Raw genomic sequence first — 20,420 nt, forward strand, 5'->3', positions numbered from 1 at the left:
ATATTGTCTACCATGCAGGTAGGCAGGATTTGCAAGACTGAGAGGCGGAAGAGAATAATAATAAACATTTAGCATTCATGCATTTCAAGTATTTGGAGTACTTCACATACATTCTCAGTAATCTTTACTACAGGGGTGGGCTACTGCTGGAGGTCCAGGCACATTTTCACCCACACACACACATGCCGCACTGGGAGAGGGAATTTTTTTTAATCAGTAGCAGTAAAGGGATTAATTTAGCTTGCGAACAAGCTACATTTGTCCCTTTTAGTGCTCCCTACCCACTTCAGAGTGCTGTTTTGTTTCTTTAAAGGAAAAAGTATTGGTCACAGGAGCTGCATGCAACCTGCAGGCCACGTGTTGCCCACCCCTGCCTTACTACAACCACCTTGTAAGACAGGTCTGCATTATTTCTATATTGCAGGATTGCCTGGCAGCTCTAGCCACTGAGTAAGCACAACTGGACACGTTAGAAGGTTATCTTTTCACACACACCTCGCTACTATTTTTTTCTATTGACCCCCCCCCCCTTTTGCTGCAGATAGCAGTTTGGGGATTTCAACAAGAAAAGGCAAAGAGCAAAAGCCACCTTCGTACCTAAAGCATGTTAGCAATGTATGAGGGAGCTAAGGGAGTAAAAAAAGACCACACACCACAATTGCAGTCTTGATCAGAATCCCACACAGCGGCTGAGAGTTTCAAAAAAGACAGAATTCCAGTCACAGAGTTCACAGAACAGAACATCTGATTTTGACTCTTACCTTTGACTCTGACCCTTACCTTTACAACCTTATTCAGTGTAACAGAATCTTAGAGATGTTCTCACTTTATGTATGTATTTATTTATTTTCAACATTTGTATACTGCTCCACATCTAAACAGATTCCGGAGTGGTCAACAATGAGAGATAAAACGATAAAAAGATTAAAACACGATATTAAACTTATTCTTTTTAAAAAACAGAGTGCTAATAAAATCGTGGCTGGTCAAGGAAGGTAGGCTTCCTGGAAAAGAGCTGTTTTCAGAAGGTGCCAAAAACAATACAGTGTTGGCGCCTGCCTGACCTCCAGAGGCAGGGAGTTCCATAACAAGAGAGCCACCACATTAAAAACTCTTCTCTGGGTGAACTCGAGTTGGGCCATAGGAGCATGCCTTCTGATGACCTCAGTGACTGGGCAGGTTCGTGAGGGAGAAGGCGCACTCTCAGGTATCCTGATCCCAAGTTGTTTACGGCTTTCTACGCTAATACCAAAACCTTAAACCTGGTCCAGTAGTGAATAGGCAGCCAGCGCAGTTCCCTCAGCAAAGGAGTTGCACGCTGAAAAGGGGCAGCACCCAATAACAGCCAAGCTGCTGCATTCTACACTAGCTCCAACTTCCAGAGAAGCCTTAAGGGCAGCTCCACATAGAGCGCATTGCAGTAATCCAGTCTTGAGGTTACTAGTGCCTGTACCACTGTGGCCAAGCTATCCCTGTCCAGGAGAGGCCGTAGCTGATGAACCAGCCGAAGCTGGTAAAAGGTGCTCCGAGCCACCATGGCCACTTGGGCGTCCAGTGACAGCAATGGATCTAAGAGTCCCCCCAGACTACAAACCTAATCTTCGAGAGGGAGTGCAGCCCTATCCAAAACAGGCAATGAGCCTATCTCCTGAATCTGGGAACCACTCACCCGCAGGGCTTCCGTCTTGCCAGGATTCAGTTTCAGTTTATTGGCTCTCATCTAGCCCATTACTGCATTTAGACACTGATCCAGGACTTGCGCAGCCTCTCCTGATTCAGATGTTGCAGAGAGATAGAGCTGTCTGTCATCAGCCTACTGATGGCACTTGGCTCCATATCCCCTAATGACCGCTTCCACCACTGGAATGCAGCCCCAGAGAGCTGCTCTGAAATGGAATTCAGCCTTTCGGCTGAAAAAATTCCAACACCCCTGATCTAGAGCATGGAGGGGATCTACACAATTAAAGAGGGATGGGGACATGCCCGCGCTCCTGATATCATGCCTGTACTGACTCTCCCCCCACACCCAGGCCTCTGCACATTAATCAAAGGTCTAAAGATACAGCTAGCTGTATGTGTGGAGGCTCCTCCATGTGACTGGGTAACGCCTGAAGGAAGCTAGAGTTTATGTGGGACAGTACAAGGCTACAAAAGCTATCGATGTAGTGATGTTGCAATATGGTGTAGCCACCCCACATCCACTTTACTTGCAAGTTACACTCTGACGTGATTACATGGGTGAGGCTTGCCACAAACACACAATGGGCAAGAACAACAATTAACTTGGCCTAGCAGTACCTCTTCACTTGTGAATATGCATGAGCTTTTTTTAGCTATAGTGAACAACTTTGGATTCCTGACAAAGGAATTTCTTTCTAGACAGTTATTTTGCTTTCCTCTCTCTCTTTACCCCCTCCCTTTTAATTTAGTTTAATACTTTTACCCTGCATGTCTGCAGTATGGAATCAAAGTGGCTTAGGGCACAATCCAGTGCATGTTGCTGGGAGCTGTAGGACTTTTTTCTGCCTAAACATGCGTAGGATTGCATCTTTACATATTAAAATAAAGCAAAAATTAGGCCAGAAATGCCTTGTGTGAGCAAGTAGGCTAATAACTTTCATTGACTATGTAAAAAACTTTACACTCTGTTCTCAAGGAGTTGACTTAAACTGAAGAAAGCTTTTAAACTACCTGCCATGCCAGATTCTGATACTGAGAGAAGAAATAAACATGAATGGGTAAAACGTACCTTTTCATACAAGTATGCTCATTTAAAATTTGCTTTGCGTTAAGCCATGATTTGCCATGAGAGATGTTATGAGAGAGAAAGAGAGTGGAAAAGCAGCTAATTTTCTAAACATAATTATTTTGTATTTTTAGAAAATGTATGTTTCCTTCCAGGCTGGGTGTAGTTTGACTACATTTTTTTAAATGTTGGTTTTCTTTAGCTTCAGTTAAGTCTGCCTAAGGCTGCATTCCTGTACTTGTCCTAGGGTTGGTGAATTGGCTGGAAAGTTACATAGCCTGCCTGTCTTGAAGTTCTTCAGAGTTTGGGGGCCTTGCTGGCTTGGGGAATTTTTTAAAAAATCTGTGCAATTTCATGTGTTGTGAATGAAAGGCTTTTTGATAATTTTGTTGTCCCTATTAACATCACATGTGCAGGTTCTTCACTAGTAAGCATATGTTCAACGGGCACAAATTGATGAGATGAGACACGCACGTGGTGGAAATAAGGTCGTAGCTACCTACTTAAAAACAGCAGACATAGACTATGAGTTATTGGTTTCCTCTGCTCCATTGTAGATCTCTGTGTTACTGTACTTAGACCAAGAATAGGGGGAACTGAGGGGTAAACTAGATACTACAACAACTTGGTCTCTGATGTGCGTGTACAGTCCCCTAACTTACTGGTGTTGGGGGACTTCAACGTACATTCGGAGGCCATCCTCACACGAGCACCTCGGGACTTCATGGAGACCATGGCCTCCTGGGAGCTGCACCATATTCTAACTGGGCCCACCCATGTAGCCGGTCATGCACTAGACCTTGTGTTTGTTTCTGGAGAAGCGGGGAGTGATCTGGAAGTCGGGGGTATATCCACCACCCCCTTGTCATGGTCAGATCACTATCTGGTGATGTTGGACTTCTCGGTTCCACAACCCCTCCGCAGGGGTGGAGGACCCATTAAAATGGTCCGCCCCAGGCGTCTTATGGATCCAAATGGATTCCTGAACGCGCTTGGGGATTCTCTGGGGCATGCCAACGGCCACTCGGTCGAGACCCTGGTGGGTGGCTGGAATGCCGCAATCACTGGGGCATTAGATCGGGTGGCTCCGAAACGCCCTCTCCCCCTGAACAGGGCTCGGACTGCACCATGGTTCAATCCGCGGTTACGAGCTCTGAAACAGGAGGTGAGACGGCTAGAGCGCCGGTGGCGGAAGTCTCGCTCCAAAGACGATCAGACACGGGCTAGAGCTATATCTTCAGCCTATCACGTGGCGGTGAAGGCAGCAATAAAGGAATATTATGCTGCCTCCATCGCGTCTGCAGAGTGCTGCCCCAGGAGGCTGTTCCAAGTGGTCCGGAGCCTGGTCGGTCCTGTGGCTCCGGAACCACTGGAGCATTCTAAGGCCTCCTGTGAGGCTTTGGCAAGGCACTTTGCAGATAAAATTGATCAGATTAGGTGTGTTACTCTGCACGCTGTGGATACAGTTAGTGAGCAAGAGGCGGCCTGTGGCAAACCGGTTTTGTGGGATCGGTTCCAGCTTCTTCCTCCTGATGAAGTGGACAAGGTGCTTTCATCTGTAAGGCCAACCACCTGCTTACTTGATCCTTGCCCATCTTGGCTCATTATGAGCTGCAGAGAGAGACTGGGTGAGGGGATCAAGGCGGTGGTGAACGCCTCCCTTGAGGAGGGAGTGATGCCATCAGCCCTCAAGGAGGCAGTGATAAGACCGCTCTTAAAGAAGCCCTCCTTGGATCCTCAAGTTCTGAACAACTTTCACCCAGTCTCAAATCTGCCATTTTTGGGCAAGGTGATTGAGCGGGTGGTGGCGGTGCAGTTGAAGGCACACTTGGAAGAAACTGATTATCTAGACCCATTTCAGTCGGGCTTCAGGCCTGGGCATGGGACAGAAACGGCCTTGGTCGCCTTGGTGGATGATATGAGGAGGGCTCTGGATAGGGGTGAATGCTCCTTCCTTGTTCTCCTCGACCTCTCAGCGGCTTTTGATACCGTTGACCACGGTATCCTCCTGGACCGCCTGGAGGGGTTGGGCATTGGAAACACTGTATTGCGGTGGTTCCAGTCCTTCCTCTCTGGCAGGTACCAGAGGGTAGCACTGGGAGAGGAGGTTTCGGACCCGTGGCCACTTACTTGTGGGGTGCCACAGGGTTCCATCCTCTCCCCGATGCTATTTAACATCTATGTGAAGCCACTGGGGGCTATCATCAGGAGGTTTGGGGTGCAGTGTCATCAATATGCGGATGACACTCAGCTCTACCTCTCATTCAAATCTTCACCAAGGTTGGCCGTAGAATCCCTGTCCAAATGTCTGGAGACGGTGAGTGGCTGGATGGGGAGGAATAAGCTGAAGCTCAACCCTGACAAGACCGAGGTACTTTTGGTGGGAGACAAGAGGAGGCTGGGGGATGTTGACCTGGTGTTGAATGGGGTACAGCTACCCTTGAAAGACCAGGTCCGCAGCCTGGGGGTCATTTTGGACTCCCAGCTGTCCATGGAGGCTCAGGTGTCAGCTGTGAGCCGGTCAGCGCTGTATCAACTCCATCTGATACGGCGGCTGCGCCCCTACCTTCCCGACCATCTGCTCCCATCGGTAGTACATGCCCTGGTCTCCTCTCGTTTAGACTACTGTAATGCGCTCTACGTGGGGTTACCCTTGAAGACGGTTCGGAAACTGCAGCTGGTACAGAACGCGGCGGCTCGCCTGATTAAAGGCAGCCGCCGGCGAGATCACATCACTCCAGTGCTGAAGGAGTTGCACTGGTTACCAGTTGTTTTCCGGGCCAAATTCAAGGTGTTGGTTTTGACCTTTAAAACCCTATATGGTTCCGGCCCAGCCTATCTTAAGGAGCGCCTCCAGCAACACCAGACAGGCCGCTTAACAAGATCAGCCTCGGATGGCCTTCTCTCTGTCCCATCAGCCAGGACAGCTAGACTGGTGGGGACGAGGGAGAGGGCCTTCTCTGTGGTGGCCCCCACTCTGTGGAACTCCCTCCCTAGGGAACTCCGTCATGCCCCCTCTTTAATGAGCTTCCGTCGTGCATTAAAAACGTGGTTGTTCAGGCAGGCATTTGGGGTGGGTTAGGGTATTTTTTTTTAAAAAAAAATTATGGTAAAATTTTATTGTTTTAAATTGTTTATGGTGGGTTGTACATCGCCCAGAGTGGCTGGGTGACCAGTCAGATGGGCGATTAATAAATTTAATAAATAAATAAATAATTTAATTTAATAAATAAATAAACTACAATAAATACATAGAATCTAGGTGATCCTATAAAATATTATCTAGTGTAAGCATGTGGGGCCCTGCTCTGAGTCAGTGCATGTGAGTAGGGGGTATACCTTCCCACCCAGCCACTCCCTCACCCCCACATAGGGGCCAAAGAAAGGGGGACTCCGTTGCCGTCAACTGAGGTTTTATTTCCTTTCTTTAGGCCCCATGTGGGGAGAGGGTATTTAGGGGGGAAAGCAGCTGGGTGGGGAGGTATAACCCCCCTACTCATGAGTGGTCTTGAACTAGATTAGGGCCCCATGTGCTTACACACACACACACACACACACACACACACATGTATATATAAGGATCATCTAGATGCTGCACATTTAACACTGTCTAGTTTAGTCCTGAGACTCAGTCCCTAAAACTGGAGTTCAGCTGGCACCACTGATCTCATCTAGGCAGATGAGCAACCTAAGGTACAATTCGGTTAATTACTCTCATCATACTGCTAGCACAGGGCTAGTTGATGAGGCCAGAAAACTGGTAAAAACACTGATTTTTTCTAAAAGATTTACCAGAAGAATGGTAAAATCATTGATATATATATATATATTTTTTAGAAAAGGAGCTAGTATATTAAAGGCAAATTAGCTTAACAACTCTTCCTGGTAAATTAATAGAAAGCATTTAATAATGATTAAGCAAATAGCATAAGTCTTGATGAAGAAGAACTGGCATAGCTCCTGTAAAGTTAAGCTTACCTGCCTCACTAACATCTTTAGAGTTCTTTGAGAGTGTTAACAAGTGTGTGGATAATAAGGTGATCTGGTAGATATATACTTTCAAATTGTTTTTGATAAAGTCCATCATGAAAGGCTCCTGAATAAATAGAGAACAAGTTGTTTTACGGGATAGTAGAGGAATGTAATAAGTAGGATCCCCCAAGGAACTGTATTAGGACCAGTGCTTATTAACTTGTTCATAAATGATCTGAAATTAGGAAAGGCATCAAAAATGAAACTGCCAGTATTGTATGGTGTGGGCACACCTAAAATACTATGTGTAGTTCTGGTGGCCACATCTCAAAAAGAACACTGATGCAGAGCTGGAAAAGATGCAGAAAAGGGCAGTCAAAATGATTAGGGGACCAGATCTCCTTCCCTACAAGGAAAGGCTACATACATTTGGGGCTTTTAGTGTTAAAGTAAAGGCAACTAAAGGGGAGATGTTATAGAAGTTTATAAAATTATGCATGGTGTGGGAAAAGTGGATACAGAAAGGCTTTTCTTCATTTCTTATAATAGTTGGATTCTGGGTCATCCAGTCAAACTGACTGATAGAAAATTCAGGACAAACAAATGACAGTATTTCTTCACAAAGCGCTTAATTAATTTATGGAATTTGTTGCAACAGAATGTGGTGATGATCTCTAGATGAGAAGACTTTAAAATCATAGAACATAAGTCTATCAATGGCTGCTAGTTGTAAGCAACAACAGAAGAAGACTTTTGCCACTTTTTGGGCTTGCTAGAAGCATCTGGTTGGGCATTGTGAGAAATTTGTTGCTGGGATCTTTTTTTCTTATTCAGGACTCAGCCTGTGTTCTTCTGTGGGTAATCCGAAGTTGGAAAGCATTTAAAAGATAAAATGAATTAGCATATAATACATCTTGCTGAAAAAAGATTTAGGTCAATATTTTTATCAAAATATTTTCCTTTTTCTTTCCATGTTTAGTCTGGGGGTTGCCTCTCACTTGTACGATTAACATCTTTGTCTAAGATAAAAGAACTAGGCCAGGAGTACATGGTAGAACATAACAGCCAATCAAAGGGGCCAAAGTGCCATAGCAAAAGACACACATGCCAGAAGTATCTGGGGAGGGACACCGTGTATAGGTGTTTCTTTGCAAATGCGAGAAGCCTCCAAGCCAACATGGGAGAGTTGGAGTGCTTGATTTTGAAGGAAAACCTGGATATAGTGGGCATTACAGAAACCTGGTGGAGTGGAGAAAACCAGTGGGATACGGTCATCCCTGGATATAAACTCTACAGGAAGGACTGAGAAGGGTGTACTGGGGGAGGTGTTGCTCTGCATGTCAAACAGGGCATAGTGTCTTGCAGACTAGAACACCTAAAAGGGGTAGCCTCTTCCACAGAAGCACTGTGGGTGACAATACCAGGCTCCAAAACCAATTTAGTGCTAGGAACATGCTATCGAACTGGCTTGGGGGTGCTTACCTTCCCTCCTGCCTGCCAGAGCTGTTCGCCTCCTCCCTGTCCCCGCTGATTGCCTTTACTAAAAATGTCTTTAAAAAAAAAATAGAGCGGTGAATCTTGCATATAAGCCTATGGACACATAGACTTATACGCTAGATTCATGACTCTATTTGCGTATAAGTCTATGGGCACACACACCCCGATCGCCTTAATAATAATTAAAAAAAGACAGTATTTTTAAAGGCAATCAGCAGGGACAGAGAGGAGGTGAACTGCTCTGGCTGGAAGAAGCAGCCGAGTGCCATTCCGCCTCCAGTCCTCCTGGAGCAGAGGTAAGTGGTCCCGATCCGCTGCAGATTCCTGAGGCCGGATTCCAAAGAATCTGGCCTCGTTTGAATCTGCAGTGGATTTCTCTGACATCCCTACCACTGGATGACAGTGGAGTTAAAGGAGTACTGAAGGAGGACAAGGAGATTGCAGAGAAGTTGAATGAATTCTTTTCATCCGTCTTCACTGCAGAAGATATAGGACAGATACCTGTGCCGGAACTGATGTTTTCAGGAAGGGAGTCTGAGGAACTGAGGCAAATAGTGGCAACAAAAGATGAAGTTCTCAACCTTATTGATAAATTGAAAGCAAATATATTACCAGGCCCAGTTGGTATCCATCCTAGAGTTCTCAAAGAACTCAAATATGAAATTGCTGAACTTCTAACCAAAATATGGAACATGTCCCTAAGATCAGTCTCTATACCAGAGGACTGGAAGATGGCCAATATAACACCAATTTTCAAAAAGGGATCCAGGGGGGATCCAGGAAATTACAGTCCGGTTAACTTAACTGCTGTTCCAGGTAAATTGGTTGAAGACATTAAAGATAAAATTAGTAAGCATATAGAAGGACAAGCTCTGCTGAAAAAGAATCGGCTTCCACAAAGGTAAGTCCTGTCTCACTAACCTTTTAGAGTTCTTTGAGAGTGTCAGTAAACATGTAGACATGGGTGATCTGGTAGACATTGTTTACTTAGACTTCCAAAAGGCTTTTGACAAAGCCCCTCACCAAAGACTCCAGAGCAAACTTAGCAGTCATGGAATCAAAGGACAGGTCCTCTTGTTGTTCAGTCGTTAAGTCGTGTCCGACTCTTCGTGACCCCATGAACCATAGCACGCCAGGCCTTCCTGTTCTCCTTTCTCTCCCGGAGTGTGCTCAAGTTCATATTCATTGCATCGGTGATGCTATCTAGCCATCTCATCCTCTGCTATCCCCTTCTCCTTTTGCCTTCAGTCTTTCCCAGCATCAGGATCTTTTCCAGTGAGTTTTCTCTTCGCATTAGGTGGCCCAAATATTTGAGCTTCAGCTTCAGTATCTGTCCTTCCAAGTAACTGGTTAAAGAGCAGAAAACAGAGAGTAGGAATAAATGGTAAATTCTCCCAATGGAGGGAAGTAAATAATGGGGTCCCACAGGGATCTGTATTAAGACCAATGCTTTTCAACCTGTTCATAAATGATCTGGAATTAGGAGTGACCAGTGAAGTGGCCAAGTTTGCCGATGACACCAAATTATTTAGGGTGGTTAAAAAGGATTGTGAAGAGCTCCAAAAGGATCTCTCCAAACTGGGAGAACGGGCATCTAAATGGCAAATGTGGTTCAATGTAAGCAAGTGTAAAGTGATGCATGTTAGGGCAAAAAATCCCAACTTCAAGTACAGCTTGATGGGATCTGAGTTAGTGGTGATCAATGAGGAAAGAAATCTTGGGATTGTGGTGGACAGCTCAGTGAAGATGTCAACCCAGTGTACAGCCACTGTAAAAAAGGCAAACTCCATGTTAGGCATAATTAGAAAAGGAATTGAGAATAAAACTACCAATATCATACTGCCCCTATACAAATCTATGGTGCGACCACACTTGGACTACTGTGTACAGTTCTGGTCACCACACCTAAAAAAAAGATATCGTAGAGTGCAGAAAAGGGCAACTAAAATGATCAAGAGGCTGGAGCATCTCCCCTATGAGAGAAGTGAACCTATGTACACCAGTTGCTGGGGAACATGGTTGGGAGGGTGCTGTTGTGCTCAGGCCTGCTTGTGGGTTCCTGGTCGACAGCTGGTTGGCTACTGTGTGAACAGAATGCTGGACTTGATGGACCCTTGGTCTTAACCAGCATGGCTCTTCTTATGTTCTGAACTGTTGCTCATTAGAATATATTGACTTTTTAAAATGGTGACCCAATTCAGATTTGCCATGATTTACTGCTATGTGAATGAGCCACAGTGAGCCTCAGAGCTGCATCCCCCCTGCCCCCGCTTTCGCACCAGTGAGGAGGAGATTGGAAGCTTCCATTATTTCTAAATAATATAATTTAATCAAACCACGGTTCCCTGAATTCAGACATCATAGGGACTATTATTAGTTTAAAAGTGAAAGCAGATGCTTCCAATCTCCTCCTCCAGGTGTGCCAGAGGAATATAGGAGAGGGAAGTGTGTGCTACATCTAAAGTGGGCCTTTATATGTGAGGTTCTTCTGGTGCTCTAATCACCCCTTTACTTGGTATATCATACCATTAGTATCTTAAAACCGTAGCAGAAAGGAGATACTGGCTTTTCAACTATGAATCTCCTATATTACTACTTAGAAGTATTGATTGATTGGTCAGTCAGTCAATCAATTTATTTAATATATTTATATCTCACTCTTCATTCGCAGTGTACACTATTTCCAAACAGTGTCTCATCCAGGCACAGCTCAGAATCAGAGCCCTTTATCTTCAGCAGTTGGACATGCGTTTTTAGGTTTCACATGTCACCTTTGTGATTAGGCTCAGTACTGAAAGAACTCTGAGGCAGAAAATATTAACTAATTAACCAGATAATAACAGGGCATTGAAGAAACACACAATAATAGCAGACTATATCAAATTACATACATTTTAAGATAGAACAACCAAGCTGCCTCTCTATATAGGAAATGGGGTTCCTTTGTCTACTGAGGTTGCATCCCATTTTAATGAAAAATTAAAAGTACATTAAATATGTGGCAAAGGTCTCTTGAACCACCTTTAATATAATGTATTAATCTGTGTCTTACAATACAAACTCATTAGTTGTACAATAGTTGTTTCTAAAAGTTCTGTTAGAACAATCAGCTATTTCTGGGATCTCCGGCGGCTATAAAACTTACAGGGCTATTATATTGAAGGTATAAGTATTTACATCTAGGTAATAAGTGTTGCCTTCCCAAACCACCCCACCCAGACCTTAATTGGCTCCATACTGGTGGTGGCTAAGCTACCCAGTGTTCATGGTGGTGGGCAGATTTTGCCCCTACTGCAATGCAGCCTCTAGGCTTAGTGCTTTTTCTCTAATGGAATGAATGGCAGTCAGTTATTTTTAAGAGTTGGACATAAAGGTAGGCATTTATGGACCCCATTGGGATGGGGGTTAGAACTGCCCTGATAATCCCAATTCCCCCCCCCCCTTAACTGTGTCCCATACTGCAATGCCTTTACTTTGTTCTACACAGACCAAAGCCAGACCTTGCCATGTTACAACACAGTTGGTGACGCTAACAGGGTGGGCAGCCTGTGACCCTCTAGTGTTTTGGTCTACAGTAACCATGATTCCTCACCATTAGGTATGCTGGCTAGAGCTGATGGGAGTTGTAGGCCAAAACATCAGGAGGGCCCCAAGTTGCCCATTCTTGCCCTAGAATGTTATGGAATGTTAGGAACTTTGTAAAAAAATTACTTATAAAGCATCTAACGCTGAATTATAAATTCTAGAATAATTTTTAAGAGCCATTTCGTCAACAGCTTCCAATCTAATGACAAGACACAAGGACTTTCTATCCCAAAGTATGGACTTCTAAGTGACCTTTTACCCCTTGATGCAGGCTGGCAGAAGGCACAACCTTCCTCTTCCTTAAATAAAGTTCCTACTTCCCTAAATAAAAGTACACTTGTTTATCTGACTGCTCTTAGGGGATTGTCTTTTGCTGGAGAGAGGTTAGAATTTCCTTTGGCAAAGTACATTTGGGCCACAGTTAGTAGAACATCTTGTACTTTCATCTGACCCATTTGCTTGAGGTTAGTTTGCAGTATTTGACCTGGGAGGAACTGGAAATATATTTAGGGCACAATCCTATGGCTGCTAGACAGCACTAGACGGCCATAGGATTGGTCAGTTCCTGGAGAACCACCTCCCCATCCCTTCCCCCACCACTTCATAGGCAACACAGATTGTCTCCGCATTTGTTAGAGCAGTGCAGAGCAGGGGGGAAGGGGGCATTCCTGGGGGCGGGGAGTTCGTAAACACCGGTGTGACACTTACTATGTGTTGTCCAGCCTCCCCACATTGTCCTGTGGTTACACAGTCGAAATCGGCCATCTAGCCGCGGATGCAGGGTGGCTGGAGCACAGAGGAGACAATCCCCTGCACGCTTTTCCCAACGTGCCTTGGATAGGCGGTCACCCCTGAGTTCAGAGGCGGTTGACTATCCCCATAGGATTGCTCCCTTAATGTCCTACATATTAAACAGTCTACACATGCAGTGTGACCTGGGTGGACTGGAAAACAATCAGTGTGCCTTGGCATCATTTAGGGGTGGATACTAGAAGCTCATAAGTAGATGCTGAAAAACACACTAGGCCCAGAAGTGAGTGGGTCAAAACATTAAAACAGTCCCACATGGCAGCTATAAATTGCCCCATATGACAGCTGCTACCACAGGATAAGCTGTTTGTATAAGGTAGTTCATTTTATATTTATTACAAACACACACATACACACACACACAATTTTTTTAAATTGGGAAGCTAACTTGGTAGTCTGTTACTGAAGGATGCGTGACCATTTAGATGTGAACAGCTACTATGCATCTCACCATAGGTGATTAATGCTTTAAGACTAGAGCTCTGAGTTGGTAGTGGTTTGATAGAACCTTATGTTAGCTTTGGCTTGTATAATCAAAACTGAAATCTTGTCTAATTTCCTTGAAAAATATTAAAATGAAGAACCATGAATGTGTATTAGCAATTGAAAGTAGGTTTTTATGGCCTCATATATTGCAAATTAAGGTTCTGAGCACTTCATATTCTTTATATATTTGCCCTTCAAACAACCTTGAGAGATAAGTGACTAGTTCCCATTTTACAGATGAGAAATTGAGACATAGCAAGTGATTTGCCCAAGAACACATTGTGATTTCATGGTACATATGTGACTTGAACATCTCCAAGATCCATACATAATTCTCTGTCCATTGGACCAAACTGGTTCCCATATTAGTACTAGGAGGTTAATGTAAATATTTCTGAGTCTTCTGAGAAAAAAAAAAAAAAAGCTAAAATTTCAAAAGTATGTGTAATCTATTGCAGTCTTCTATGTAATAAAATAGTGGTAATAACAGAAGATAATTGGAGTAGGATTAATTGTTTTCCCAGCATGGTGGGTGGTGACAGGAATTTTTTGCCTCAGGAGAATAGAACACATGTTTTTAACCTGATAAAACACAGCAAATCCAAGGCAGAGGCAATCTTTGTTAATTGTTTGCTCATTATTTATTATGGCTTAGTTCCGAAGTTTTTCTTCCATTCACATAAGGAAGGGGGTAATTTCCATCAATTCTCCCCTCCATCTGCAGGCCTCAGCACCATAGAATCATAGAATAGTAGGTTGGAAGGGGCCTATAATACCATCGAGGCCAACCCTCTGCTAAGTGCAAGAATCCAAGTCAGAGCATCCTTGACAGATGGCTGTCCAGCCTTATCTTGAATGCTTCCAGTGTGGGAGAGCCCACCACCTCCCTAGGTAATTGGTTCCATTGTCATATTGCTCTAACAGTCAGGAGGTTTTTCCTGATGTTCAGCCGGAATCTGGCTTCCTGTAACTTGAGCCCATTATTCCGTGTCCTGCACTCTGGGAAGATCGAGAAGAGATCCTGGCCTTCCACTCTGTGACAACCTTTCAAGTACTTGAAGAGCGCTATCATATCTCCCCTCAATCTTCTCTTCTCAAGGCTAAATATGCCCAGTTCTTTCAGTCTCTCTTCATAGGGCTTTCCAGTATTTACGTAGGCTAAAACAGTGAAAAATAGGGAATGCAAATGGCGGCTGCCGTAGCCGCCATTTGCGTATGCTGTTTTTTTTTTCCTGCCATGATAGGCTACGTAAATACTTAAGTAGCCTATCACGGCAAACAGCAGATGCAAATGGCGGCTACGGCAGCCAGTTGAAAGACCAGCCGTCGCCAGAGCCGCCGCCGCCGGAACATCCGCCCCAGGTAAGCTTCGTCCCGGGAGGAATCTGCGGGGGGGCGGGGGTGGGAGACCGTTCCACCACAGATTTCAGGTGGCCGAATGCCAGTGCATTCGGCCTCACTGAAATCCATGGCAGAATTCTGTGCCATCCCTAGCTATGCATGGTTAGACAGAAAAAAAGTTCTGCAACTCCCAGCAGTCTAAACATGAATAGGATTGCACCTTTAATGTACAATCTTAAAAGATAAGCATGATGTGGTTTATTGAGCATTGATCAACTTGTAGTCAATTATGTTAGCATCAGTTCTGATTGCTCAAGGCTATGGACCAATATGGAAAACAGTTTGCATTATCCAAGTTGCTTCCTTTATGCCAATAAACTTTATAACACCATCATTGTGCATAACGCTTTACAGAACATAAGAGGACAGGTCTCTGCCCAGAAGAACTTACGATCTAAAATTCGACACACAGGAAACAACAAAGAAAGTGGAGGCACAGATACAGCAGGAAAGAATATGCAACTATTACGGCAACTATTACGGCACCTAGGCTGGGTCACATGGATGTTCTAGGAGGCTGTTCCGAGCATAAAAGGTGGCAAGGGAGAAAGGGTGGGGTCATTTGAGGGAGCAGGTGAACTTTGGGGAGCTGAAGGTGGTAGAGTTAGAGAAGCAAAGGTTATGGGCAGGCATCTAAAGAGTGGAGAGATGGGGGGAAGGGGGCAAGCACGGGCAAGCACATGGAGGGCTTTGAAGATAAGGACAAGGAGACTGTGCTAGATCCAGGAGTGCCCTGGAAGTCAGGATAGGGATTTAAGGTGGAGTGATCACATGATCAGAGTGATGAGAGAGCTCAATTAGTTTGTTAGCACAGTGCTGGATAAATGTGAGGGGACTGAGTTGAGACAATGGAATGCCAGAAGGGAGAAGGTTGCAGTAGTCAAGGTGAGAAATGACTGGGGCATAAGTCAGAGCTTTTGCCAAAGCAATAGAAAGGATGAGCTGTGTTTTTGCGGTGTTGTAAAGGGAGAAGTGAGGTGACTTGGCAGTTGACTGAATATGGGGAACAAAGGAAAGAGAAAGGGGTCAAAGATAAAGCCAAGGTTTTGTGCCTCTTCAACAGGATGGATAACATTGTCAGTGGATAAGGTGAATATGTGAGGAGAGGAGCACTTGGGATGAAAGATGAGAAGCTGTGGCTTGGATGAACTTAGTTTGAGTAAAAGATGCAGCATCCAGGCAGAAATATCAGAGTGACAGTTGGAGATGTGGGGTTGGATAGATGAGGAAAATTCTGGGGATGAAAGGTAAAGCTGGGTGGCACCTACATATTCGTGTTACTGAAAGCCATGGGATTTGATGAGATCACTTAGGACAGTGTGTAAGGAGAAAAGAACCAAGAGTTGAACACTGAAGAATCACAACAGAGAGGGAAAGCACCTCCTAAGGAAATATTGAAAAAAGTCTCTTGTTATCCCTCAGAGGCAGTCAGTTCTTGAACAAAGGTACTGAATGGAAGGAATGAGCCAGGTTTGGTTATGAGAGGGACTAGTAGTTTGTTGGACTAGTAGTTCATTGCATATTCAATGCAATGAATATGAACTTGAGCACGCTCCGGGAGAGAGCGCAGGACAGGAAGGCCTGGCGTGCTATGGTCCATGGGGTCACGAAGAGTCGGACACGACTGAACGACTGAACAACAACAACAGTAGTTTGTTGGGAGAGTGGGGCAAGCGTGCAAAGAGCTGATGACATGGAAGAATTGAAGGTGGTAACTGTTAAGTTTACAGAGCAGGCTGAAGCAACAGAGGAAAGAGAAGAAACTTGTAGAAAATGGCAAGGCAAATTTCCAAGATTTTTGTTCTATAGTTCAGCCAAACTGAAGTTGTCCTTGTCTCATAGGAGTTAAACTTACACTTACTTGAATATGGGATCACTCTTGGCTCTGCACAATACAGAACTCCGTTATGTTGCAGGTTCAGGGAGATCTGCTTTCAGATAAATGCAGAATTTCCTAGCAGTCATTAGGTATTCATGGTTTGGGAAGGAGCAAGGGAGGCCCATAACTTCCCGCCCTAGAGGGTGGATGAAATGTTGTCCTAGCAGGCCTCTGATCTTTTCGGATTTAATTCTAGGTTCAGGTAGCTACAGCCACGGTGAGAGATTCATTAGACAGAAGAGGTTTCCACACCAAGATGTGGAATTCTTTTGTTTTACAATTTTGAATATTTTTTACAGTAACAAACCTAGAAGAAGAGAAAATGCTTTCTTCATTGACAAATAAACCAAAAGGAAACTCATCAAGAACATATTCAAAGTCTCTCAGTACAAATCTGAATTTACATTAGAGCTCAACCAAGCAGTTGAACTGATTTGTAATTCCTTTTCTCTTCTTCCTTCTTACTTTCTCACCAACCCCAGATACTGACTACAGTTTGTTTATTTGTTTGTTTGTTATATATACGCGCACATGCACACACACAAACACACAGTCACTCACAACTCCTTAATAGGAATGCCTACTTGAAGTATAAGCTAATCTTACATGATGATGGATCTAATTAGCTAGATTTAAGTAGAGACAAAGCCTTTAATGTTTAGTTTCCTCAATAATTCATGTTTCTGCTCTTCTGGATTGGTAGGTGCCTCTTGGGTTCATGGTGACAGAAGCATGTACAAAGCACAGCATTTTGTCATATGTATACTAGCTTTGTGTGAGAGAGGAAAAAATCTCTACTTTGGAACCTAACTGAGCTTACTAAGCTCTGTAAAGTTTTGCAGGAGAGGGGGGATCCTATCTCCTGCTCTAAGGAGAAGCAGGATGGATTTGCTTTTTCTAATGTACTCTTTGGAAGGTGACTTATGACAATATCATCAATTTTTGCTTCATATATATATATATATATATAATCAATACATGATAGATAAATTCATCATCTTCTAGATATTTTGTGAAGACAAAGTATGTTGATGTACAGGCCAGAGTTGAGAGGACTGTAACTTTTATGGGGAAAGCTTTTGGGTTTTCCTACAGTTAGAGATACTTCACTGTGAAAATAGTCCCATATATTAAAAGAGGGAAAGGCAATATTAGCTATCTTTAAATAATCAATAAGGGTTGTAATATCAAAGGGTGGTGGCCGCTTATAATGCACATAACACAGACTTTTCATAGTGCCTCATATCTTTTCAAATAGGATGGTACTCAATGGCAACAGTTTACATATTCTGCTCGTACACTGATGTACAAATCTGTTCTGAAAACTTGTTATTCTTGACTGCAAACTTGGATCAGTTGATACAAAGCAGAATAAATCTCTTGCATATGTATACATGCATATCTTACCCTCTTGTTGTCTGATTATACATTGTATTTGTCTCAATGGTCAACCACCCTATAAACTAGCATGGTGGTTTGGGGCTCCCCAAATCAAAAGGGTGCTTCATAGAACTAGAAATATATTAAAACCTGCAAGTGAGCATTTCAGCCTTTCTTGACACTCCCTAAGAGACCTTGATGAAATGTAAAGCCAGAGAATGTGTGGAGCATGAGTTACACAACAGCCTTCATTTAAAATTAGATTATTTAAATCAGGAATGAAACCAGGACTGTGGATTTTTTTCTGATTACTCAGACTGTGAGTAATTTATTATTATGTACCCTTTGTTTCCCCATGTTTGTAGTATAGATTACTGTCCCTTTAAGAAGTAGGATTGCTAAGAATAAAAAGGGCCATTAACTCTTATACTTTCTGCTTCCAGCTATTCGACTTTTGCATATGAAAAAATGGTAATTTAGAAATGCTTTTGCTCTATTAAAAATAGTCTGAACTAATTCTAGCATTGCTGAGAGTGTAAAAAAAGCCATTAAGAGCACAATCCTGTAAGCAAGTCCTGTTGAGTTCAGTGGAGCTTATACTCAGGTAAGTGGGTATAGGATTGCAACCCCACTCTTGTACTTTCTTCCTCCAGCTATTCCAGTTTTGTATGTGAAAAAATGTTAATTTAGGAAAGCTTTTGATCTGTTTAAAAAAGAAAAGAAAAACAAGACTGAATTAATTCTAGCAAATTCCATACATCAGGATTATTTGCTTAATGCAAATAATTAAGCAATGTTTAGGTATCTGTTATCTGTTAAGTAAACTTGAACATATGCCTATGGTGGATAAAGAATTCTAAGGAAGTTTCTCCTGCTGCGTAAAATGTAGCACATGGTTGGAGAACCGGAGGACCACATTAGACCATAGTCGGGAGGCTATCTGGCTCTAAAGCAGCCATTGAGGAAAGGGATTTCTCCAATCATAAATTCCTACTCTGCTCAAGTCCATGGCCCTTTAAGTTAAATATACTGTTGAAAGGAAAGAAAGTGAAATAGGATGTTAATCCAGTTACTGTTTCATTTTTATTTTATTTTTTTACTGGACAGTGACTTTCCATAATTGCTTCTCCAAAAAAGTAGTGATGCTAACATTCTGGGCAATTAAGTGGCTCTTCTTAGGAAGCAAATGAGCAAACATTATGATCATTTACTTAGTGTATGCTTTTCTATGGTATGGTATTGTGAACCAATCTGTGCCCATTCCTTTCTCACCAAATTAGAGTTGAATGCAAACAGGACTGTTTCAGCTGATACTGTTTCCATGGTTACTAGTACTGAGCAATACTGCCTTGCCACACATTCAAATGCAAGACTATCACAGCCAACCTGGTATATTAAATTTGGAAAGACAAGATTTGTCACAGTGTTTTGACTTTTCTCAGTCAATAAATTGTCTGGTTTTCATCTCAACATCTGTTTTTGAATAAGTACTATCAGGAGCTCCTGCCAATAGGACTAGGCCCTAAGAGTACACTCTCTTCTTGAGCACCCAGTCACCTAGGTGTTGGCTTATTACAACACTCCTGAACATTTTTGAACAAGCCAGAAATCTAGTATACTCGATTCAGTTGGAAGTACCAGGTAGAACCCAACTGCCATTGAGAGTCTATCACTGAGAACTGTGCAGTTAACTAGATTTGTTGGAAGCATGAATGGTTTGAGTAGTGCAAATGGCTGCACTATAACTTGATTTAATTTAATCACATTCACTAAATAAATGGAGAAGTTAATTCTTTTTCCTCCTTTATCTATTTCAGTAATAGTTATGCCCGTGTGCGAGCTGTGGTGATGACCCGTGATGACTCAAGTGGTGGATGGTTACCACTTGGAGGGGGTGGACTAAGCTGCGTCACCGTTTTCAAAGTCATTCACCCAGAAGAAAATGGCTGTGCTGATTTTCTTGTACATGGGGAGCGTCTCAGGGATAAAACGGTAACAACTATGTCTATCTTCTGGTATTAATGAAAATCCATATTCTTGTTCTTCTGCTAAGTCAAAAGAGAAGTAACCACCCATGCAAGAAATAGCTAAAAACAGGGTGTTCAAAAACTTATATAGATGTATTCATGTCTCAAAGAAAAATGTTCTATTAAATGCATTTGAGTTTGGAAGTACATATATTTTTCTTTATGGTCTGGTCATTTTGGAAGTAACGTAGATAATCTTTATGGTGCAGTTTCGTTTTCGTTGATTGGCGAGATTATCACATTTATTGTTCATTCAAAATATTAATTTTTAATGCCCTACCTTTTAGGGGAAACCTAAAGCAAGCAAATCTCTGGGGAAACCTAAAGCAAGCAGATGGGATTATATATTCTAATTTTATTTTTAAAACATCTGTCACTTCATAGTGCTAAGAAAGTTTTGAAGTGGCTTATACACCTTACCTGGATAGAGATAGCCTAGCTACAGTTATCCAGGCTGTGATAACCTCTCATCTGGATTTCTGCAATGCATTGTACGTGGGGCTGCCTTTGAAAACGGTCCAGAAACTTCAGCTGGTCCAAAACAGGGCAGCAAGTTTGTTAATAGGGATTGTGAACGGGGTCAACGAGATCACATTATACCAGTAATTTTCCAGCTGCACTGGCTGCCAGTCCATGT

The 20,420-nt window shown here is 43.1% G+C and overlaps 1 protein-coding gene across 1 annotated transcript in view; it reads left to right on the forward strand.

Moving 5' to 3' along the window:
- SPRED1 (sprouty related EVH1 domain containing 1) overlaps window positions 1–20,420 on the forward strand; it is a 105,905-nt gene that overhangs the window by 40,422 nt on the left and 45,063 nt on the right. The window contains exon 2 of the mRNA XM_084844651.1: window positions 19,574–19,748. Within this exon, the coding sequence (XP_084700777.1) occupies window positions 19,574–19,748 (175 nt within the window). The remainder of the gene's footprint in view (window positions 1–19,573; window positions 19,749–20,420) is intronic.

Source organism: Heloderma suspectum, chromosome 1 (assembly GCF_057233095.1).
Source record: "Heloderma suspectum isolate Gila_16-S chromosome 1, 16-S_ref, whole genome shotgun sequence".
Classification (NCBI taxonomy): Eukaryota; Metazoa; Chordata; class Lepidosauria; order Squamata; family Helodermatidae; genus Heloderma; species Heloderma suspectum.